Source organism: Sphaerodactylus townsendi, linkage group LG01 (assembly GCF_021028975.2).
Source record: "Sphaerodactylus townsendi isolate TG3544 linkage group LG01, MPM_Stown_v2.3, whole genome shotgun sequence".
In the NCBI taxonomy this organism is placed as follows: Eukaryota; Metazoa; Chordata; class Lepidosauria; order Squamata; family Sphaerodactylidae; genus Sphaerodactylus; species Sphaerodactylus townsendi.
The window spans coordinates 163303308-163329098 of NC_059425.1; the positions used below are offsets into that span (position 1 = coordinate 163303308).

The following is a 25791-nucleotide window of genomic DNA, read 5'->3' on the forward strand; positions in this document are numbered from 1 at the left end:
TATAATCATGTTACTGTAGCTTCACAGATACTTCCCCCCCAAAAAACCCCGAAGGTAAAACAACACATGCACAGGATTGCTAGGCAAAACAAACTTTAATCACCTACTTTTTACATGCAAATTGCGCATAAATGAGCTGAAAGCAGAGGAAATACCCATGGGGAACCTTCAGAGAATCTCTGCTACAGCATATAAAATCACAGGTGCAAGCAGCAGAAATGAAAGCAAGAGCTTTGGGAGGGAGAAATAAAGCCTTTCCTGCCTGCTTTTGTTTGCTCAGCAGGCAGTAAACATCTACAACCCGGGTTAGGGGAAAAAAGGTTGCTAGTTTAGCGATTTTTGAAAAACCCAGGTTTAGGGAAATAAAACATTTTGAAGACATTTTGGGGAAGAGAGCTCTGCGAACTTCTTCCTCAAAACGCTTTTTAAAACATCTCCGTGATGTTTTGTTTCTGCTGGGTGGAAATTACTTATCTCTAGCTAGCCCGTTCCGCTCTACCACAAGGGGAGGGATGGCAGGTTACAAAGGGTTTTTTTAAGCCATTTTGCTTTTGAAAACAAAAAAATGTAATTTGCATGGAGAAAAGAATTGCAATGTAGTTTAACCCCTTCAATGAAAAAAATGTGCATAAAAGATTGGGTTAAACCAGGTGTGAGTGGGCCAGAGCCCACCCAATGCCTATAACAGATCAGGTGAACGACTCTAAATAAATAAGATCCATGCATACAGTTGTGCATGTGTATAACACTTTTCTGGATGATAATTGTCAAATATGACATCCTTATAAAATGTAACAAAGGGATCCTAGTCTAACATCAACAAGGATTATCAGTGGATCTATATGGAAGCATGAGCTTGATTCTCATTGATAGAAAACGTCGTTTCAGAAACAGAATGCCACAAAAATGTTTCTGCTTATATACACATTGCTTGGATTCTCCCTTTGTGACCTCTGCAACATATGCTCAATATGGAGTCTTGGTACAGAAAGGAGAATTACTTAATCCCTCATGGAAAAAACAGCTGAATAGCTAAGAGGGTTTCTTCTTCATGTCCAGGGGTTTTATGTTTCCCCTTCTTCCCACCACCTGAGGTCCCTCTATCTCTTCCCATTCCAAAACAAATATTTGTTGTTTCCCTTGGTTCCCTGAAGTTCTATAGCTAAGGCAGGGCCTAGCTATCGTCTTCCTTTTGGCTTGGGTCATTGGCATTTCTATGGCACTAGATGCTTACAAAATGAGCCATGCTCATTCCTCTTTCTCCTCTGTCCACTAGTACAAGACACTTTACAAACTGTGAGCCTGTGCAAAGTGCAAACCTAGTTATAGTAAATCTTCATATAAATTCTGAGGTATGTGGTATTTTCCAACAGAGACTATACCTGTAACACATACCCTGTTTCCCCGAAAATAAGACATCCCCTGAAAATAAGACGTAGTAGAGGTTTTGCCGAAGTGCTAAATATAAAGCATCCCCCGAAAGTAAGACATAGCAAAGTTTTTGTTTGGAAGCATGCCTGTCGAACAGAACACCAGAGCATGCAGCTGTGGAGCGGTAAAATAAGACATCCCCTGAAAATAAGACATAGCGCATCTTGGGGAGCAAAAATTAATATAAGACACTGTCTTATATTCGGGGAAACACGGTACTACACAGAGCAAAGGGATAATGTTAGCTAAGCAATGACTTTCTGTCAGGATACAATTCCAAATGCATCGTCTTTGTATTTCACATTGTTTTATTTGTCCTTTTGAGGCACAGGAAAAGTTCTCCCAGAGTAGTGCTTTGCATCAAGGCTTTCAATGAGGAGTACCAAGAATACTGGTTTTAACATCAGCAGCTGCTGAACACATATGAGGGGCGGGGAGGGGAAATGGAAGGAAAAATTTTAATGACAAAATATATATGTATTCAGGTATATTCTGAAAACAAATAAAACAATCTGAAATTGTGGCAATAGAACAGTCAGGTTCATTTTAAAAACCATCTCTTATTTTAAATAAACCCTCAGAAAATCATGGCATACCTCAGTTCGCAGTGTGTTGCTTGCTGCCAGAAGTGATTTTATAGCACTTGGTGGACAGTGAGTCAGAGCATAGGCTATGAGGTCCTGCCGAACAGCCATGTCTCTGTAACCTTCTGATTGTCCTAATTGGCTGCAAACTTCCCAGCTTTCAGAATACCCTGACATAGACATAAAGATTATTTTTTAAAAATTGTGCCAACCTAAAGATTATTAATTCGAGTGCAAAAATGTAAGACCTTTATAGAAAGCAAACATTTAGTAATTTATTTCTGTAAATTTATTTCCCACCCATCACCAGAGTCCCTGGTAAGGATGACTTATAACTATGACTTATAACTATGGTTCTCAAACCCTGATGCCTCTGTAATAGTTACATGCATATTGTACACTACTGATGTATTTAAAAATCCAATCTGCAATGCTCATTCTTCTGTAACTATAATTATGCCATTCACTTTGGTAACTTACTAGATTTTAGCTAAAATGGCCAACAATGTCTAGCCTACCAGCTGCAACCTTCTTTACAAGAACAGTTCTCTGTACCCCCATCCTCAAAGGTGAGACAGGTAGCAACTAGAGAAAGGGCTTTTCCAGTGTTGGTACCTCAGTTGTAAACTGCCCTCTCCCCCTGAGGCTCACCTGGTGCTGAACCTACTCTTCTTTTTTTTATTCAGGCTTTTAGTTTAGTGGTTCATCTGTTAACATGGTTTTTATAGCCTGAACACTGATTTAGGAGTCTTGTTTTACCATAGTTTTTGCTCCTGCTGGGTTTTCAATAGTTTATAAACTGGTTAAAAAAAACCCTGTATAATTGTTAATATCAAAAATCAGAGTAAAACTGAAGAAAAACACCAAAACATTCATAATGCCAAAATACAATCTAATCGACGTTCCTAAAGAGTTCCAAGACCACGTAAAGAACATACTTGCATTACTAAGTTCAACTGAATGAGAACTGGAACAATTTTGTGTTGAAACCAGAGATATTATCAAGGAAAAATGCACAAAGACTATTCCTGTAGCCAAAACAAATTAATATTCTCAATGGATGACAATGAAACTCTTAAACTTCCTAGACAAGCAAAAGTAAAATAAATAAAATCAGAAATCTAAATCCAGGGTTTCAGTGATTTGCACATAAAGACAGGCAGCACTATTATAACAACCCAGTGTAAAGAAATAAAACAAAAAGAAAACATGAGATATCTGTTCCACAAGATCCAAGAAATCAAAGGCAAATTTAATGTGTGCTTAGGCATGCTGAAATCTATACAGGAAAACATTAGCTGAACAGGACAAAATAAAGAAAAGATGGGAACAGTATAGTGAAGAGATGAACCAATGGCAGTTCCTTTAAAAAGGAAACTTTTCTGGAAAAAAGGAACTTTTAAAGAAAAACCTGCAGTTCTAGACAGTGAAGTGACACCTGCACCGAGAGCAATTGAGATAAACAAATAACTAGGAATGGCAGGCTATCAACAGAGCTATTCAAGATCACAGAAATGGAATCCACCAAAATCTTAAGAATATGCTAACAAATATGGAAAACAAAACAATGACCCGCAGATTGAAAACAATCAGTTCACATTCAAGTACCCCAAAAAGATGTCAAAGCAATCTTTTGACCATCACATGAATTTCTCATGCAAACAAAGTGAATTTCAGAAGAAAATAATTTTGTGTATCATAGAATGAATCTATAAAGGAGGCCATGGCCCCAAGTTTGCAAGATATGAACATGGCTGCTATGGATAGGACATTTTGGAGGTCAATTCATAGGGACACCATAAGTCAGAAGAGACTTAATGGCACTAAACAAACAACTGTTATATGGTTTTATTATATTTTACTTTATAAGCCAGCTCAAGCAGGACCCCTGGAAAGATGCCATAAAAAACTCCTCAACAAACATCCCAAGTTGGCCATGCTGGCAGGGGCTGATGGGAATTGTAGTTCACGAACATCTGGAGAGCTGCAGGTTGCAGACCCCTGATCTAGCTCCTAATGTTTTGCCTGCATCTGTGGCTGGAATCTTTGGATATGTATCACAGAGAGAAGTCTCTCCCAAGTTTAATTCACAAGTTTAATATCCCAAGTTTAATTCACATGTTTAGTCTCCCTTCGTCTATTGCCCATTATGATTTCTGGTAATCAAATTACCCCAGTCAGTCTTGGCTGCACATGTCCAATTGGGGAGCTGCTGCATCAATTTGCTTATTAAAAGTCCAAGACAGTTCACCAATAGCTCCAGGTTTTTAAAAATACTAACAATTCAAGAAATGGGGTACAACATTTGCCATTTTATACTGTGGCAGCAAATTCACAAGGCTTCTCCCCCCCCCCTCAATAATTGGAGGGGTGTGTGCATGGTATTTTACCTGAAGCCATAAGCTCCTGGCAATGCATATTTGCAGCTTTGTAATCCTGAAGTTGTAGAGCTTGTTGCACTAAAAGGATCAAAACTTTTCCTTTCCTCTCAGTCCGGTCATCACCTATAAAAGATTAAAAGATGTATCACCCAACTGGAAAATCAGTACCTGGTTAATGAAACAGCAGCAAAGATAGTGACCTAATAATAGGTGGAGGTATTGTTAAATACAAAGAGAGGAATGCAAGTTGGAATGCAAGTCAAAACACACACAGAGACTCGACAGACCAACCATTTATTTTAAGGAACAAGAGATTCTGAGGTGAAATCTTACCCACATTATCAACCTCCCTAAAATGTTAATGTTGAGGCTTTTAAAAACAGAGAATCTAACTATATGGTCTCTTTTCCCAAATGTAGATATACCGATAAATGTATATTAAACACTATTTTGTAATACCCCGAGTCATAAATAAGAAGGATAGAGGTAGGTAGTATGGTTACCCACTGATCTCTTAGACATAACTAAGTATTCTAGCTCAACACCTAACTCTCTGTACACCGTAAGTGGAGACTGACTTACAATGTTATAAAAAACATTACCCTACCAATATGTATGTACGTTTAAACAAGACCCTCATGGCTTCAGAACAAGTTGGGCCAAATGTCAAGTAACTACTGACAAGAAGTCAATTGACAAAATCCCTTAGAAACTTATTATTTTTACACCAAACCTAACTGTGTTAACTGAATGTGCAATGACAGTCACTCTCTGCTTTTGCCATCACTCAATCTCTATGTGATCTTTGTCGTTTGCCTCTTGTTCAAGTGGTGTCTCTCAAGTGTACTGAAATAAGTTAATAAAAATGACCCTGTGATAAAGCTGGTTTCTGGACTGGACTTTAGAGATGCGTTGTTTATGCACAGCACCATAGCACAAAAATCTTGTCCAATCTTAACTTCTTCAACTGTCCAACCTCTAAACTGCAACAAAGCCTGTGAGGTCAGCTGTTTGCTCGCCTTATCCTTGCTGGACTCCAGACAGTTACTGGCAAAATGTTTACAATATAAATTACAGGAGCCTACAGAGGACTGATCAAATCTGAATTCATCAAGAAGCTTTGGGCTCACTGATTCCTGTATACCTAAACAAAGCAAGAGTGACTGCACCAAACTAAGCATTCTTAGTGTCTACAGCCAACATGTGGGGGCTGGGGAGCAGGTGGAAACATTGCCTCAACTAGAGCCCCACAACAGCTCCCATATTTCAGTTTTGCTCTGGCAGCTTTAAGTGAGGCAATGCACAGCAGAGTCCACATCTCTCCACTTCTCCTGGCAAGCACTTGTGAAGCGATGGAGAGGAAGGGTGATTGCGCCACAGACTGTGTCATTTGAAGAGGCGGTTGCCACTCAAATGGAGGCACTCCACGGTACTTGCCAAGCAAGGAGAAGGGATCCTGCTGGGAGCTGTTCAGCATGAAATGAAAGATTTGTATTTATGTGAAGGGGAGGTTATTAGGAAAGGCTTGCCTTTCAACTGGAATTTCACCCTCTCTGAAGCCTCCCCCCCATCCTCTCTGAGCCCCCCCCCCCCGCCACATCCTCTCAGAACTTAAATTTGACCTGGCAGAATACTAGCAGACGGCAAGACAAGTCACAGAGATCTGGCTGTGAGATTTACGGGTCCAGTCACTAACATATAAATGCTTGAAAAATGCAAATAACATTCACTATAAGCAATTATTATATTAACGGTTCAGCTAATAAATAATGCATTTTGACAACTTGTTCAGCTTTCAAAACTACCTAACCACTTATTTTTAATCTTGTTAATTCCCTGCAGATGATTCTATCAGCATGAGAAATAGCAAAAAAAAAAAGTGCTCCATTTCACTGTTCCCTGCAAGTAACTTCATAAGCATGAGTGACCTGCATCAGGCAGGAGTGAACGGTGTGCAGAAATAGGAGAGACCTGAGGACTCCCATGTCAGAGCACTGATGTAACATGTGTCTGATCATCAAAATCTAACTGACAGCTAACTGACAGGTAACACCTGACACAGCCTCATTCTGGGATTGATTGGCAATGGACTGTGATAGGCCAGTAAACTAGATATACAACAACACAAGCCTTTATTGGCATATAAAATGGGGCAAAGTTTTAAAACAAAACAAGGTTAAGAAATACAGTTAAAATTGCTAAAATTACTAATTTCCAGTATAAAATTTGCAACAGTTTCACAAAAGAGCACATCAGAGCTGTTCAGGAGATTGGGTATCTTATAACACTCATGCCACTGAGAATATTTCAAGAAAATGGAATTCATGTATTTCATGCGTATCTTACTGTATTTAGGGCATAGAAACAAAGAATGGTCAAGTGTTTCAACCGTAGTCCTATCACATGAACAAACTCTTTTAGAACGTTCCATATTCTTAAATCTTCCCTCCAGCAGAGCTGATGGCAGCACATTACATCTTGCAGTAGCCAAGGCTCTCCTCTGGGTGGGAGTAAACCAGATATAAGGCTGCAGTATACTGAGGTCTGTGAGACACTTGTCTTCGCTTTGCCTTGCCAAGCACTTTGCTTGAGTGAGCTATACTTGTGAACTAATAAAAGTAGGACCGCTTCTGTGAAGCTGAGCTGCTGTGTGCGTCTGACTTCCAACAGTGTTCCAGTATATTGCGCTACTCTGCTATAGGGGATTTACCCCATACCTTCACATCCCATCTCCGTGATTTTATCAGATCTTGGAAGTCAAGCAGGGTTGGCCCTGATTAGTATCTAGATGGGAGACCACCAAGGAAGTCCAGGGTTGCTATACAGAAGCAGGCAATGGTAAACTATCTCTTGACTTACAAAACCTGTGGGGTAGCCATACATTGGCTGTGACTTCATGGCACCTTCCACTATTACCACTGGACTGCCCGAAGGGAATGAAAGAATTGAGTTACCTTGTACCCAATGAGAATTTCCCCACCAGTATACAATGACTAAGGCCCCTTCCGCACACGCAAAATAATGTGTTTTCAAACCACTTTCACAACTGTTTGCAAGTGGATTTTGCCATTCCGCACAGCTTCAAAGAGCACTGAAAGCAGTTTGAAAGTGCATTATTCTGCATGTGCGGAATGAGCCTAAGAAACAAAACTACAAATGTAAAAGCCAGTTTCAACCTCACTTGTGTCACTAATTTACCAGGTAGCTTTTGGCACCACTTTGTTAGGATAAAATGCAGATACATTTGTGTGTACTTTGGGTGGTACTTTTATCTGTGGCCACCACAGTGGCAGAAAGACCTTAACAGGATAGTCAAACATCTCTCCGACAGCTTCACTGTGATTGTTTTATTTTGTTGTAATTTTGGTGAATTTGTGAACTGCCTTGAGAGCCAATAAATAGTGCAAATGAAGAATAAAAATTTCTTCAAAGCACAAGAATCATGCAAGATTACTGTACAGAATTCTCACGTTTGATTTCCCGTGTATGTAATTGTTGAGTGATTTGTAAAGATGTGAATGTTCAGACTAAATATGTTCATATATTCACCCTTGAAATCTACCTCGATGCCCCCTCTGGTGGCTGCCTGTCTGAGACAGTATGCGGGTAGGTAGATCTATAGTTTTTACGATTGTTTCTACTGTCGTTTTTAATTTTGGAAGCTGCACTGAGATTTCCGTATAATATAGGGTATAAAATCTAATAAAATAAAATAAATATAAATGTCAAGCTATAAAGATGAAAGCTCATAGGTAACACAGCAGACACATCTGCTTTCAGATCCTTTATGCACAGAGTCATCGATAGCAAAGTACTCAGGGTTAAAATATTTCTCAGAGAACTGTGCTGTTTCTGTACTTGCTGCATAGAAGAGAGGAGCCCCAGAACTTCCTCACATCTTCACCAGGATTACTACCTGAAGCACTACTAGTGCTTTAAGTGTTCCTAGGTGTTGAGTTTCTGGCTCTGCAGTATCTCAACTCCTTTGGTATTTTAAAGGAGAATTCAGAGTTCAGGAGAAGACAGCATGGTATTGTTGTCTTAAACTGCAAGCAAGTGATGTAAGTTCTGAGTAGTCTTCTCGGTCTGAGGCACACACCTTTGCTCTCTTAACTGAGCACATTCTAACTTTAAAACTATCAAATTTAAAGGGTAAATGGAGGGAAAGAGTATGATATAACCCACTTTTTCGCTCTTATTAGGGAGAAGGTAGAGTATAAATGAAGTAAGTAAACAAATAAATTTCTTCATATTTCAAGTCACTAGAACAAACCCTGCAAAAGATACGAGAAAGTGGAAAACTTCTGACCCTTATGGACATTTGGAGGAATATGATGGGCTTTTTTACAGCGAGTTTCTTCCTGCAGCTCAGCTACTTAACTGTGTCCATTTCTTGTCTAACTTATACATATACATAGTACTGTTTTTTAGATGTTGCTCTCCCTTCTTTTTAGTTTTTCCACATCGCTGCAGAAACACAGGGGAAAAAAAATAAAAATTAAAAAGAAAATGGGATAGTCCTGACTATCAAATGATATTTGATGGGATATGTTCATTCTCCCCAGGAAGATGAAGACTATAAGATGGACAGCAGAATGGCTTGGTACCATAGCTAAGTGTACAGCAACAATACTAACTATAATCTTTTTTTATAACTACAAAACATGAGCACATGGATACAGTTTCTGTCACCTCTCCATCACAAAGGCCCCTTCCACACATGCATAATAATGCACTTTCAATCCATTTTCAATGCACTTTGCAACTGGAATTTACTGCGGGGAACAGCAAAATTCACTTTCAAACAATTGTGAAAGTGGATTGAAAGTGCATTATTCTGCATGTGTGGAAGGGGCCAAGCACAGTCAAATGTGGAGGAATGAAGCACTCTTCTGTGTAAACTTAAACCAAACAACTGCTATCACCAGCATTTTTAAGGATGGCTAATCAGAGGCAGAGCGAGGAGGAACTGCGCCCGGGGCGCGCGCCCTGTGCCCCTGCCACAGCACTATATGCCCCTGGAATGCCCCGCCACTCCCCCTCCGAAGCCCGGCCATGCCCCCTCCGCTGTTCTGCCCGGGGTGTCACACCCCACCCAGCCCCGTTGGCGCTATACCACTGTGGCTAATAGACTTTTACTATATCAAAACAAGGAATACAATTAGAAACATCAGGCAGTCTTAGCTACTACAGTTTTGGAGAGACATTTTAAACCAAAGTTCATGCAGAGACCACATAAGCACGGTCTGGACCTTTCGTGACTCACTGAAAACTGAGCTAACATAGAAGCCTCTCTCCTACTGCGAAGGGAACTGAAATGCAGAGCATTGTTCTTGAATTCCCTGCTAAGGCGGTAAATCAAGAGAAATGTGATCAAAAGGAATGTGGGAATATTTGGATGTGGAAGAAATTGTTCTTTTTCTTAACTGAGCCGGGGTGTCTTTCAAAGTAATGAAACAAACACTGCTTTGAAGGAGCGCAGTTTGATATCTCTTTCTCATCACATGTTTTGCAAGACCTCAATGTTAGTAATCTTGTGCTTGCAAGGCCAACAGATACCATTTTAAGAGTTATGCTATCAAATTAATGTATCACGAAGTGTGTGCCTTAAATTTTGTCATTCTTAATTGCTAATTAATGTTTACTGATCAGTTGGCAGCATCAAAGACATGCTGATTTCAGAAGTGGAAACTGTACGCTGCCTACCCTTCGTAGAAAATGATGTGCAAGAATTGCAATGATAAATTAGATACACTGCATCCCAAAGTCACAAACAAACAAGCTTGACTAATCCTTGGGGTCACATGCTTCCTCCCTGAACTGGAGGGGTTATTTGTGCAGAGCCTTCTCCATGATGACACCTTTATTGTACAAGAGGTTCCTCAGGAGATTCATCTAGCTACATCTCTACTGTCTTTTTAGAGCCACGCAAAGCCTTTAAAAAAATTTCAACTAGCCTTAATTAGCTGGATATTTTACTCGGGATTTAGTTGAAAGGTTTTGCTGCTAAAATATTTACTTCTGCTACAGTGATGGGTTATTAGTGTAATCTATTGTTGCAATTTCAGCTTTCGAAGTTTTTGAAACATATTTGCAGTTATTGTACCATTGATTTATTGAACGTATTACGGGACATAATATGTAAAAACTTTTTTTTTTAATTGTGAGAATTAGTTGCTTTGAACATTTTATCAGAGAAGAAAGATAGCAATCCTTTAAACCAATAGATTAGCAGAAAGGTTGATGTTAGAGGGTGTGACGGAACAGGCCTGGTTTGACTTGCAGGCCCTATTCCAGCCAGCCCTCTCCCAGGGGTTCCCAACTTCTCATGGAAGGGGTTTTCTTCTCTCTCTAGGGCAGTGATGGCGAACCTATGGCACAGGTGCCAGAGGTGGCACTCGGAGGCCTCTCTGTGGGCACGCACACACAGAGGTCTTCATGTGGGGGCAGAAAATCATCCCCCCCCCCCCCACACACCTAGGCTGGCCTGGGCCACTGAGAACAACGTGTGCGCACTGCGGTGAACAGGGAGGCCTCGGCTGGCGTGCCTGGTGCCTGAGCTCCGGGTGGCTGCTGCCCGGGGGGTGGGCGCAGAGGAGGCAGAGATGCTAGAGAGGCACAGAGCGGTGCACGCAGGACTTGCTGGAGGCTAGAGCAGGCTGGCCCCTGCTCGAACGGGTGGGGCGGAGGAAGAGAGAGCCAACCTGTTTTTTCTAAATTAAAACCTCAGCATTCAGGTTAAATTGCCAGGTTGGCACTTTGTGATAAATAAGTGGGGTTTGGGTTGCAATTCGGGCACTCGGTCTCAAAAAGGTTCGCCATCACTGCTCTAGGGTAACTGTTGCCACTACCTGATCTTTGTAGGAATTTCCCACTGGGGAGGGTCAGGGACCCCCAGATTCCATTCCAACTCTGAGGCTTCATTCTGTGTCTCCTGCTTCCCCCCCTCTTGGGTACCACAGAGATGACTTGGTGCACCCCTGAAGAAACAGCACCCCTTTTAAAACAGTATATTCAAGACCGTGTACATTTTAAGGGTACGATCATTTCATTTAGAAAAAAGGAGTTACCCTTTCGCAAGAAGAACCAATTAATGTGTGAATTCAAACCACACATCTTAACCATCATTTCTTCATGACGAAATTACTACAATGTACTTATGTGAGATACATTTTCATATTTATAATGGAATACAGTTGCTTGTAATGAAGCTTTCCATCTATTTCAGGAGTAAATCTGTGACAATATACAAACTCACATCATGATTGGGACAAAAATAAAAGCTTAACAATCTTTTGAAGGAATGAGTTCTCAATTATCTTATATTAAGGCAAACTTTAAAAAAACATAAATTCTGCACCTCCTGTTTTTAACCTTCATGTCTCCCATTACTTTCATTCGGGCTCCCATCTTGCAGCATATCACATCTACTACACATAGATGCATTTTTTTTATCTTTTTATGTTCTCCCATGGGCTGGCCACAAAGCTATTTGGTACCCTACTACTGAAAAGGAGTATGGAAAGGAACTTTCAAAGGACTCTCCTTTTAAGTTCATTGGGAGTTCAACCCAGAGGCTGCTGTGGCAATCAACCATTTCTTGCAAGTAAGTACGCTGGAAGGTCTGTAAACCTACATCTTTCACTCCATTTTAAACCACTGCCATAAATAAATTGTGAGAAAATCATGCAACATACACACATACATTACATATGGGGTCCACAGCATAGTGCCCTGAGCCACCACTTTAGAAAGCAGGTGGGATCTGGTAGGGCTTTTGTCTAGCAAGACTTCAGCTTGACCAATGAAGATCTGGTTATTCAGATTTTTAAAAAACTTTGCTACGGCAGCAGCTTCTACCACAGAACAAAGAATTTCACTGTGTGAATTAAGGTAAGCTGTGCCAGCCATTTTGTGGCTGGCTCCATGTCCTGAGGCAGTCATTTTATGGCTGCTCCCAGGTGAAGCGCTCATGGGGAATGTGGGGGTCACATGTTCCAGGTGCACCGCCAACTGGTCACGTGGGGAGGAATCACCCCCACGCCCCTCGGCCCCATCAGGCTGCTACTTCAGTTGGCGGAGCCTACACTGGCTGAAGGAGCAGCCTGATTGGGCCACTGCCGGACACCCCTTGGCCCCGCCCAGCTGCTCAAGGAGTGGCTCGTGGCAAGCTCCCGTGAGCTAAGGTAAATGGGGCGAGGGAAGCGGCTGGAGCAGGTGTTGACCCAAGTGCCATTTTCCCGCCCCCCACCCCCAATGCCTCTGGCTGCACTCATCACATTGTGTCAGAATTCCAAAAGTACCCGCTCACTCAGAAAGGTTAGGGACCCCTGCATTACGCAGATATGCTCACAGTAACCCCAAACAAACAATTTGAACAACTGTTCCCTCCCACCTTAAGAAGCCCAATAGACTCCTGTCAAAATAACAAGATAAGGAACAATAACATCATTGAGTTAATGTACATGATGCCATTTATTCCTGCCACGCTGAAATCTAGATAACCAGGCTGAATCTCTCAGCATTCAATGAGAAGCTAGATTTGGGTAATCACATCCCTTCTCACATTCTAAAATTGTGGAGTCGCTTATACTGTGTGCTACCTTGGATTTTACAGGGTTATTGTAAGGGAAAATGGGGGAGGGGGGGAGAGAAGAGAACCATAAGCCACTTGGGGAAAAGCTGGATAAAGCATGTGTTTGAATTTATGTATGAGATGTACTTTTACTAATTCACTTCCCCTCCCCCCCCCCCCAAAAAAATACACTGACCAATCAGCAACACTTTTAGAGGGCATCAAAATGTTTTTAAATACTGATTTGAACCAACGGTGCAGCCCTATTTATTATTATATTTGAAAAGACAAATTTTATTTTTTATTATATTGCTAATGGTGGGTGAAATTTTCAGCCGATGAAAAATACACCTGCATTTATTCCTGCGAGTGTAAATGTAATCAAATATTTATCCTAGGCAACAAAATAAATTATTCTTGACTTGATCATGCATCAGAAGCGTCACATATTCTAGTCTTCTGCTCACTAATATTATATGACAGTTTCATATAACAGCTGTAAATAAAACCACATGTTAATGAATGAATATCATTTAGACAATGTTCTGCTTGCACAAAAATGGTTCATTTTTTTTTACAGGAACAAGATTTAGTGGGATTTAAATGCTTAACAATTGGTTACAAAAGGTAAACATGCTGTGGTGCATATTCTGCTTTTGACAAAGAGGTGGTGCTCAAAATCCAAAGTTAAAACACAACTACTTGTATTTACATGGAATGGCAGGTAACAGTTGGAATGACAGGTAACAACTGGGCTGTATTATCAATCTGAACACCCTCAACAAGGAACAGGGGTATCTTTTGTCACAATTTCAGGCTTACCTGCAACCCTCAGCAAATCAGCAAGTTCCAGCAGCTTGGAAGATTGTTTGTAGTTGCTTGGCAGCTGCAAAAGGCATTCTTTGATAAGGCTGAGCTGATCAGAGCACAGACGCACTGTTGGGAGAAAACAGATCATGTTTTGTAGAAGGTCCACAAAAAAGAAAGTACCTTCCTTCTGAGCCATACCAACTGCACACACAAGCTACAAGTCCAAAACGAAAAAGAGAAACCTCCTCTCACATGTTAAGCTTTATACTTAAGAGGATTTCTTGGTTTGTTTAGAGAAGCATAAAATCCCATTGGTTCCAATTACCTCTATAGCAGTGGTTCTCAACCTGGGGATCGGGACCCCTTTGAGGGTCGAACAACCCTTTCACAGGAGTCACCTAAGACTCTCTACATTAGTGCTCTCCATCTGTAAAATGAATAAATGTTAGGGTTGGGGGTCACCACAACATGAGGAACTGTATTAAAGGGTTGCGGCATTAGGAAGGTTGAGAACCACTGCTCTACAAGGTAATATGGAACAACCCACCACAATGAGACCCAGGATTCTTCTTCAGCCCAGCCCAAACTAGTTTGTTTATATTCATTAATTCATTCATTCCCTCCACCGTCCTGACAAAGCTCAGTCCAGGGTGGCTTCCAATAGAATAGAGCAGGGGTCTGCAATCTGCGGCTCTCCAGCATGGCCAATTGTTTAGAGACACATGGCCAATTGGCCATGTTGGCAGGGGCTGATGGGATTTGTAGTCCATGAACATCTGGAGAGCCGCAGGTTACAGACCCGTGTGCTAGAGGCTCAGCCTTCCATCCTTCCAAGGTCAGGAAAATACATATCCAGTGTAGATAACTGGGGAAGGGAATGGCAAACTACTCCATCAACAGTGTCTGCCTAAGAAAGGTTGTGATGTGACATCACCTGATGGATCAATAATAGCCAGGTGCTTTACCTTTTTTTCCTAAGTAGATACGTTGGCCTTTAGGATTCTCCTTGTCTGTCTCATACCCAGAAAAACCGCAGTCAGATGTGGGCATCATCTACTGGCATCACCCAACCACTCAGTGAGTATCCAACCAGTCATAATCTTGATAACGATGTACAGCCCAGACTCATGAAACAGAGCAATGGTAAGATGGATGCCAATCTTCATTCAAGGGCTTGATATCAAGAGGGTCTGTATAACATCATTCTCTCCCCTCCCACATTGAGAGTTGCACAGCTTCAGATAATGTCTCTCCTGAGGGCACAGATGCTCAAAACTGGTTTACAACAACCCAGTCTTGAGTCCGTGCCCCTGTCTCCAAGCTTCACAAAAAAACTTACAAATGTCCACACCCTGACCTCATCAGCAAACCTGCTAAGTCACCCTGCACCTCTTCCCCCAAATGTGAACTTAATCTGAAATCTCCTGTTCAGCTATTAAGAATCATCAACCTTCCAGAGTTTGTTTTAACAATCCAGGTTCAAGACTGGGAATACTCATTTCAATTTCATCAGCACAGCCCAAAACAAACCAAGCCTCAGGGGCTTCCAGATGTTAATCCAATCAAATACTTTTCCACAGCATTGTCCATGCCTGGGAACAAAATTCTGCTTTGTCCTAGAAAGACTGCCCCTCATATCATGGCCAGAAGGTCAATTTTTCCTATAACTAGACCCACCAAATCCATGGCGATTCACACTTGGATTTCTTCCTTGTGCCCATGAAAAGTTCTGGCTGTCTCTCCTGCTCTCCTTGGACCTCTTCACTTTTGGAACAGTAAATATCACCCTTCCCAACACGCTTTTCTAATGCTTCTATTGCTCATCTCCATTTCCTTCGCTCCTTCAATTTCTTTGTGTTTGTGAGCATATGTATATTTTTATTATTTTTTTAATCCCTTAATAACATTTGTAACCTGTTCCTTTTGAATCTTGGCTTTGAGTGGATTTCTTTGGGAAATGAACCTCTGCATAAATAGGTGGAGATCCTGTAGCTGCCTCTCACATCACAGTATGTTTCCAGCTAATTCCCCCAACTATTAAAAGACAGATCGAACCAGTTCAGGTCACATGTCTTTATTACATTTTGTGGCCACAGGAGGGTTTTCTCCTCCTTAAACGGTTAGGTCTTAAACGCTGCAGAATTACAATCTGTTTGCATCACTTTCAGTTGCGTTACAGATTCACTTGTGTGAACCCAAGTAACATTACATAAAGCACTACAACATTTTCCACTTTCAGAAGACTTACTGTCCGGGAGAGGGTGAGACGCCCCTGACCCCCAGACGTTCACTTACCTTCGGAGCCCCAAGGAGCCAATGACAGTCGGGTGGCCCCGCCCCAGGGGACAGAGGAGCTGCCCGGCCAGAACGCTACAGCAGGGTCCCTGAGTCCCACAAACAAGCTGCCGGGACAGGCCCAAGCCCAAGCAGTTGGCCCAGGTGCAGTTCGCACCACAGGAGTCGGTGCAATCACCCCCAGAGATGGCCCCAGAAAGTCGGCTTCAGCCAGCCTGAAAGGAGATGGCTGCACCTCATAATCTGGTCCCACAGCCTTGCGGCAAGAACTGCAGCCCCTTCCTATTCCCTCTGAGCCAGCCATAGGAAGCCAGGAGGTGGGGAAAGCAGGACGCCCACCTGCCACCACTTAGGGAGGGCGTGGCAGGGGCAGAGGACATGGAGGCAGGAAGGCAGGCAAGGTGGAGGGAGGGGCTGCTAGGTGAGCAGGAATGGGATATAAGAGAAAGAAGGGAAGGCATCGGGGTGGTTGCGAGTGAAGAGGAACATAGAGAGGGAGAGTGTGTGAACTGTAAAAGGAGGGTGAAGATCAGAGGACCAGGAGGAGGTCTCATAACAACATCCATCAGGGATATCACAGGGACAGAAGTGAAGCAGAACAGGGGGCGAGGAGGTTTTCCCTGATTAAGGAAAGCCTGCTCGGAGTCTCCCTGTGGCTTTGTTGGCTGTCACAAACTGCCCCAGAGACAGGGCTAAGGACGAACCTGTTAACTCTCAGGAAAGGAAAGGTGGGTAGACACAAGACCCTGGCGAAGCGTCAGCGGCAAACGGGCTCCACACTCATAAAATAACATTCAGTCAATTAAATGCTAGTATTACTGATTTGTCAAAAGATTGTTTGACATGCAATTGCATTACAAAAGTTAGGCATATAGAAGCAAATAGCTTAATAAGGAACACATCGTTAAAATTACTAGGGATAACAGATTCATATAATACCTAAGAATTACCTTTTACTTACATATTCATTTTATTGTTGTATCAAAAAGCTAGAAAGTCTTTATACACTGCTAACTGATTTTTTTTTATTAAATAGGTATTATTCATCCAGCTCCTAGCTGTACAAATCCATTAAAACAACAATGTAAGGAAGAAGGTCCCAGGCAAGGAATCAATTATTGTTCTGCAGAATATTTCAGTCTTCATAAGACCATTATGATTTTTTAAAGAATAAACATATAAAAATAGAGTTTTGTTGGGTACTAAAAGTGGGGGAAATTTTTAAAAAATCCAATAAAAGGAAGTTGTTTATGCCGAAACTCTAGATGCATGGTCATACAGCAGTCAAGCTGAATTGTTACAGCAGAGACATTGTAGGTGTAACAAGTGTTGTGGGTTATTGTTGCAATTTTTGAACACTTTGCCTCATAGGACTGCAGGGACGGAAAACCCATCTATCAGCTTCCTAGCTATAAAATGAAGATCAATGGCCTGCCTCAGATGGCTATTATAAGGATGAGCAAGAGGTGCTCCACAGTACTTTGCAAGCTAAAGGAAACATAATTGAAATTCCTAGCAAAATAAGGACAGCATAAGGGCAACTGAAGAAACTGATTGGTCCTGGTTGTCCAAATACTAAATCCTGGTCTATGCATTTTATTGTCTGCATTCTCCTTAAAACAGCCTCGCCCACATGACACAATATGCTCACTTTCATTTCTAAGTCTGCACAATTCTTCTCCTGGGTGTTAAGCATTGGTTCCTTGTTTCTGGTGTACCTTTTTTTTCCATGGACATGCAAACTACTTTTCCAAGTCCTGTGAATTTTATCTGTGGTTGGACATGCAGAGGGGAAGGGACTGCAGTTTGGAAAATATACATAATACCATATAACAACTTTTAATCAATTGCTTGGAATTCAAAACCAAGACAAGTATGTACAGCAAAAGGGAAAGAACATAGACTACCACAGTTAAGCACTTTTAGACCTCATGATTTCAATGAGAAAGGTAATAAAAGCTATAATTCCCCTTCATTTAATTCAACAGGATTTCAGCATCCTCAGCTAATAGTAATTAAATTAATTTTCATTAATATGCAAAATTGCCAAGCCAGTATTCCAGACATTCTCCAAAAGCCCACCGCAATAGTACATAATTAACTTTTCATACCTTGTAATGGCAAGATTTTCACACCAAATTCTTCAAGATAGCTAAGAGCACGAATGAGATCCAGTTCCTCCTGAACAACAGGTGGGCAGTCTGTAATGAGCTGTAAGCAGGCCCTGAATAGGAAATATTTTTTTTAAAAAAACACCTCTTCAAATATCTTTTCAAAATATATAAAGTTGGTGTGATACCACTGATTGGATGGAAGCTTTGGATTGGAAAGCTTTTATCACATATACTCTTGCAAACAAATCCTAACCCTAACCCTAACCAAAACTAACCCTAGCCCTAACCCAACCCCCATCACTGTGTTGGCTAAGTAGGGACGGGGGCATCCCCATGGGAACAATGTGGGATGATCATAGCATGTCTGGTTAGCACTTCAAGGGTACCAGCCCCTCTTGACAAAGCATTATCTCTCCCAGAAAGGAACTGCAGCTCAGTAACAGAGCACATCCTTGGCATACAGAAGGTCCCAGGTCTCTGGCAGCTCTCCAGGGTTTGGGGTCAAGGTCTTATAACTGGAGAGCAGCTGCCAGACTATGCAATACTGCTTTTAGTAAGTTTATACACTTTACCAAACCGAAACTTTCCCCTTTGATTTACAATGACAAAGTAGAGTTCTCACCAGTGGCAGTGGCAAAACATTTTTGTTCAGTATTGTTCAGTATTCAGTATTATTGATTCCAGAAGTGTTCAGATATTCTTGGATTTCGTATGAGCACATATGAGCACTCAGTTATGGGATTCATAATACAGAACAAAAATATTTCACCACTGCCACTGGTAAGAACTTTGCTCTGTGGTTATAAATCAAAAGGGAAAGTTTCTGTTTGGAGATCTATCACGTTGCGTTCAGATGAGGAAGTAAGGAACATTCAGTTTTCGAATCTATCCATTTTGGACCATAGTGGTGGTTTGCGTACCGTCAAGTCACAGCTGACTTATGGCAATCCCACAGGGTTGTCAAGGCAAGGTACATTCAGAGATGGTTTGCCATTGCCTGTCTCCGCATCACAACCCTAGTAGTCCTTGGAGGTCACCCATCCAAGTTCTAACCAGGGCTGACCCCTGCTTAGCTTCTGAGATCTGGTGGGAATAGGTTAGCCTGGGACTATCCAGGTCAGGCCACCAAGGTAGCCATAGGCAAAGGCAATGAGCCGGCCAACTTCTTGTTTATAAGGGGAGAGATCCTGTTTTACCCGCCATAATGGAAAGTGAACAACTGACTGACCAAAACTATTCAATATAAGAGTTGTATAAGAAAAGAAGGAAAGCAACTGATGGCAACAGTTAAGACAGTTAAGACAGCTACTGACAGCTGAACTGTAGAACCTGAATTAATTGAGACATTCCTGCAGAAACACATAAGCAGTACAAAATTATTCTGTGGGGCAACCTGAGTCCAGTTGCAAGGAGGCGACATTGCAATTTCTTTAATATTCTTCCTTTCATTTTGCTTTCTGCCTTAAATTAGATTTAAAAAAAAAAAACCACAGATCTTAGTTGCGCTTTGACCTTATCTGAGAAGAAACTATTCTGCAACACTTCCTACTTAAATGACTATTTCAGTGAAGGAGAAAATTGTTAACACTAGATAAGGAAGCAAAGACAGATTTCATTTAAAGTTAATATGGGAGGAATTCATTTCCTACTTTAGAAACATTATTTCCTGACTGAGTGTCCCTTGCAGAGCTGATCTGTTCAGAATATTTTTCTTCTTTACAGTGCAAAAATTAAAATCTAGGTTGAGCGGAAATAGGTGGAAAAAGAATTTAACTTTTGTAGTACTTTGCAGAGCCCCCAATAAAATAAGATTAGCAGTACAAAACATTTTGCATGGGAGGAAAAATGGATTAAAGGGAAGACAGATTCCAGTGCCAAGAATGAACGTCTATACTGAAAATAAAGACATCGCTAGCAATCGTCATACAATGTTTTCTCATTGACTGTAAATATCAGAACATGAAATAGATTCTTTTAATAAGAGATAGCAGATTTTGCAGGTAGGAACAGGCAGACTAATGCTCTACCACATCAGGACTTCGCATGACCAGAAATGGCCCTCATTAACAGCACAGATGCCAGCATTTTCTGGGACACTGAACTAAAATGGTAAGAAACTATTCTCCTTTTCAGTGAGCAACCAATTTTTGCAAAGTATTTTTTTGCAAAGTATTCCCATAGTGGCATAAGTGGCACTCAGTCTGTGGCTCACAGAGAGCCACTTCCATAATTACTGTCAATCAAAACAGCCTCGCTTATTTAAATTCTGGGCTTGAGGCCTATCCTTCGGGAAAGCTTGCAAATTTACATGTTCCTCTGGAGGTGGCTGCTTCAAGGCTGACTCCCACCATAGTCCCCACAGGACAAGGGCCTGGCCCACTTTCCTGAAACATGGAGCAGGTGGCACATTGGAGAATGCTGCTTAGAATAACCACAGGTGACATGTCAAAAAGCCCACGGAGGCTACGGAGCAAGTATCATTGGGTCAGAATGTTCGACAAAGGCTGGGGAGACCTGGGTTCAAATCCCTACTCTGGCTCAAGGTCACCACTGAGTTACATAGCAGTCACTTTTTTTTTTTTTTTGCTTAATCTACCTCAGAGTCACTGTGAGGACAAAAATGAGAAGGTAGGAGTGCCGGTTGGACTCAACAGTGTTTCTGTACAACTTTCTCTGCTCCCACTGCAGGCCAAAATACCCCCAACAACAGGGAGGGGTTGTGAGAAGGTAGTGCTATGCTGATAGAAATCCTTCCAGTCATGGAAAAGCTCCACTGGATATAATAAGCATACATGTTTCTAGGGCAAGATAAAATAAATTTGTCCTTGAGTTCAAAGTAGCCCATTAAACCCAACCTAACATCTGCCTCTGAAGCATTCTCTGAGAGAGAACAAGAGAGAGCGGGGGGGGAGAGAGAGAGAGAGAGAAAGAAATTATTTAACATAGGAGAGTCTATTTTTCTGCTAAAAGGTCTGCCTTCCAGTGCAGCAACAATTATGGCCAGGTGAGGAGAGGGAAAGGGAACAGATCACTGTAGGTGGGGATTCTCACACTGCTTTCTGCAGCTCTCACCCATTTGACCAGATATAGATCATGGAGGGGATAGAGCCAAAAAACCTGAATGTCAGGCTCTAGCTTGGTCTTCACTGCATGTTTCAATGGGCCTTTCCCCACTTACCTTAAGCCCCGCACTACTCTCCGAAAGTAGCGCGGGTTCGCCCGGCACTCCCTGAATAACAACAGTGGGCGTACATTGCGCAGATGCCCTGACGCCTGTCACCGCTAAAACAAGCGTTCTTCGAGCGCTGCCGCAACCCTGGTGCTCTTTTAAACGGCGCCTTGTGATGACCCCCGGGCGTGCACCAGGGATGCCGCGCGCTGAGAGCAGCGTGCAGAATGGGGGGATTAAGGTAAGTGGAGAAAGGCCCTAAAAGGGCAGATGAGGTCATACTGAGCATTCAGAAGAGTCTGCCTTAAGAGCACACCCATCTCCACATTTTTTTAAAAAAACATTTAATATCACACTTTTAAAAAAGAAAATTACTATGGACTTCTAAGGGGGAAAAAAGGCAGTGGGTCACCAAAGACAAATATGCAGTCTTTTAATCGTAATTTGACATCTGAATTTAAAACAATACAAAACGCCAACAATCCTTTTACCTTGTTAAAAACGTTATTGCCATCTTGTATCTTCTCAAAAGATGGAGGGGGTGATGTTATGTTTGCTCTCTAAAGTATTATATATTGCTAGGGCAGCGGATAAATAAATTATGGATTAGAACCTCCCCTCGGCTCAACTAAGTACGATGCTTTCTTGAGCAACAGCATATTTCCTGGAATAAGGCTCCACACTTAATAGAACGGAGCAGGAGAATACAACCCTATTAATAGTTTGTTAGGAGTATGTCTTCAGGGGTCACGAATTTATACCAGGCTAATATTTTTAACAATGTGTCAGCGACACAAGGCATTCACCAAACAGAAAATGCATTTTTTGCTATGTTACACGGAAGTGCAGATTATACACACTTGAACAATGCAACTGAAAAACTCTAGAGTCTGCATTGACTTTTTGTTCTTGGCACCCTGTTAAGCTCAGCATAAAAGTGCACTTACCTAGCCAAATCCATACAGGGATCAGTCAGATTGGCTGAAGAATTGAAGTATTCTCTGCTAGCAGCCAAAACTAATTCAAGGCTTCTCTCATAGCAGACTCTGAACTGCGATTTTCCTTTAGAAGCAACGCTAACCGGAGGATCTATTGACCAAACACTGCAATGCATCATTTGTCCAGCTAAGTGGATATTTTCCAGCCGGCTTGAACACAGAAGGCTTTCAGTAAAAATCTGCAAAGAAAAGACAGTAAGGAAATTATATAAGCAGCTTTAGGAATTGCCAAATCCTGCCCACCAGCAGGGGTATTTTTCAAAACAGCCAGTAGATATTTGGGAAAAAAGCTGCACGTACCTGAAACTGATGTTCATTGAGTGGTCTTCTGTGCAGGCACACATGGGACTGGGAATGAGCAGGCCTGCTGTACAGAAGAGTGACAAGCTTTGCTCCACATTGCTGCATATCCAGGGCACACCCTTCCCTCAAGCTGAAGGCAGGAAAGTTTCATGTCAAAATGGTCACTAAGGCAGAGAGGGAGGGAGTTATCTTCTCCATTTTCCAACTGCTGCCACGGACCAGCTCCTCAGAGGGGTGAATTACCCCATACAGATAAGTGGAAGAGGGGTGAAGGAGTAGTCCACAGTGGGAAGGGGGGAGGGATGTGTGCCTGCTCAGAAGACCACTAGATGAATAATGGTTACAGGTAAGTGCAACATTGTTTTTCATCTTTGTGGTCTTATGTGCCGCCCCACATGAGAAAGTAGCAGGCTAATGACCTTGGAATTGGGGTGAGCCTATGAATGAAACCACTCTCACTGAAAAACAGACCAAGTAAGGTAGAAACAGACAACACTATTTTATTGGCATGACTGCTTAAAACAGGCACTGTAACACCGCTCTCCAAACAGATGCATGGAGTCCAAATCGATTGTGTAGTGCCAGATAAACATTGACAGATTAGATCACATCACTGCCCATATGCTTATATGCGAGTATATATGGTAGTCAAAATATTAGAGGTAATTTACATGAACAGAGGTCAACTCCCCTTCCAAAAGCTCACAAGAATCTCAAACACCATGCCCAGATGGTACCAATTTAGTGACCATTTGTATAGAGAAAATTCCTCCCTGCTCTAAGCATCCATTAGGACATTGTCCTTCCCTGCAATATGAATAGCTAACAGGGAAACCTCATGCTCTATAACACACAACCAGAAGTGAACGACCTCCATGCAGAGGTGAATGGAACCCATTCCCCTTGTTTCAAGATATAATATTTTGTCGTGGTATTGCCCAAACCATCTGGATGCACTTTCTGGAAACCATCCCTGCAAAAGAGATAAGAGCTAGTCTCACTGCTCGCTGGCATGTTAATGTGCAATTGAGACTCAGAGGGCAACCGAACACCCTTCATTGACTGATCCCCACAATGTGCTCCCCAGCCATGGAGTGAGGCATCTGTCAATAACTGCAGATCATAAATAGGCACCCCAAAAGCCATCCCTTGATGTAAGTTAGATTGGGTGGACCACCACGGTAGGGGTCTAACTACTGATCTAGGTACCGACAGCTTTAACTACTGGTGATCCTGAAGCAGGTTGAACTTAGTTAGGAGCTGATTTTGTAGCACCTCCATTCAAAGTCTGATTTGACCAACCAACACTGTGGTGGAGGCCATCAAACTTAGTTCTTGACCATCCTTTTTCCACACTTGGAGCATTTTCTGAACAAAACCAATCACTTCTCCATCAAAGCTAGAAGAACTGACTAGGCCAATGAAGGCAAGAAGAGAAGAAAACACATCCCTGAAATGCGGCAGCAAAAAGAGAACCGAGGGGATTACTCCCTGCTCCTCCACCCTTGTAACCATTTCAGCAGGAAACTTTCCCACCTTTGGCTCAAGGGGGAGGGAGTGCTCTGGAGATGCAGGAATGCAGAGAAAAACTTGTCAATCTTCTCCGTGCCAGGCTTGTGAATGTGCAGTCCCATGCGAGACTGTACAGAAGACCATGGAGAAGAAGAAGAGGAGTTTGGATTTATATCCCCCCTTCCTCTCCTGTAGGAGACTCAAAGGGGCTTACAATCTCGTTGCCCATCCCCCCTTACAACAAACACCCTGTGAGGTAGGTGGGGCTGAGAGAGCTCCGAAAAGCTGTGACTAGCCCAAGGTCACCCAGCTGGCGTGTGTGGGAGTGCACAGGCTAATCTGAATAATCTGAAGATGAACAATTGTTGTTCTTTCTGTCCTTTAGATATATTGCAAAGTTTCCTCTTTAGACTGCTGCTGATTTCCAGAGTTTGATGCTATAAACTTTCTTGTTCACTGCTATTTCATGAAATTTAGATTGCTATGAATTTTCTTATTTTGTCATATTTTTACATACTGTAGAGGAGTGTACCCTGAAGAGGAGGATTGGAAATGGCAGACAAGAGCATGCCAAGGCATTGAAAATGGGCTATTAATATCAAGTGTAATCAACGTGATCTAATTATTTCCCTTATCCTGAGGCACTGGATGGAGAATTAAAGTAAAATAACCTTTGGCTTAAGAGAAGAGTTTAAAAGGTTACTTACAAATGAAAAAAAATACCTTGGAAATGGCAAAATAAGATAGTCACCTTAACTTCTGTGCAACATAGACAGTGTACTGTCTTTTTGCGCCTGCTTCCAGGTTAAGACTCACACAGTGACTTGTCCCTAAAATTGTTTTTATAGCCCCAGCTATCTTCTAAATGTGTGCATGTTTGGATCGGTGGAGGCCAATCTACTGGTGGTCCCTGGCCCCTCGGCGATGCGGCTGGCCTCCACACGGGCCAGGACCTTTACAGCCTTGGCCCCGGCCTGGTGAAACACTCTTCCTCCAGCTGTCCGGGCCCTGCGGGACCTTGGGGAGTTCCGCAGGGCCTGTAAGACGGAGCTGTTCAGCCAGGCCTTTGGAGGAACCAGCCGCTAATGGTGCCCCCTCCTTGGCCCTTAACATCTGGGCTGCTAATCACCTAATGAGACTCGCCTCACCTCCCTTTACCGTGGGGAGGGAGGGATTTTATATTATTGGAACGCTGGACACCACCTTACATCTCTAAATTTAAATTTAAACTTTGAGTTTTATATTTAGTATATGCATTGGGAAATTTTATCGCTGCTTTTAAATGTTTATTTAATTATATTGTATTTCAAATGTTGTACACCGCCCAGAGCCCTTTGGGGATGGGGCGGTATAAAAATCTAATAAAATAATAATAATAATAATAATAATAATAATAATAATAATAATAATAATAATAATAATAATAATAATAATAATAATAATAATAATAATAATAATAATAATAATAATAATCCCCCCAAAGGGCACTACCTTGGTGTGGTGGTGGGGCTTGTGTGATCCTATGAGTCAGAGGGCTGTGTTGGGGGGCCACGCAAACCAGAGAGGCCTCTGATGAGGAGCCAGACTAAATGTGCCCAAAACCCAAAACCATGGTGAAG

General features: G+C 42.0%; 1 protein-coding gene across 1 annotated transcript in view; it reads right to left on the bottom strand.

Annotated features, from left to right (window-relative positions):
* The window catches only part of NBAS (NBAS subunit of NRZ tethering complex), a 223906-nt gene that overhangs the window by 91162 nt on the left and 106953 nt on the right, over positions 1–25791 (bottom strand). Inside the window, 5 exon segments of the mRNA XM_048498827.1 lie at positions 2028–2185; positions 4406–4519; positions 13794–13907; positions 18188–18300; positions 22307–22536. Coding sequence (XP_048354784.1) covers positions 2028–2185; positions 4406–4519; positions 13794–13907; positions 18188–18300; positions 22307–22536 — 729 coding nt within the window.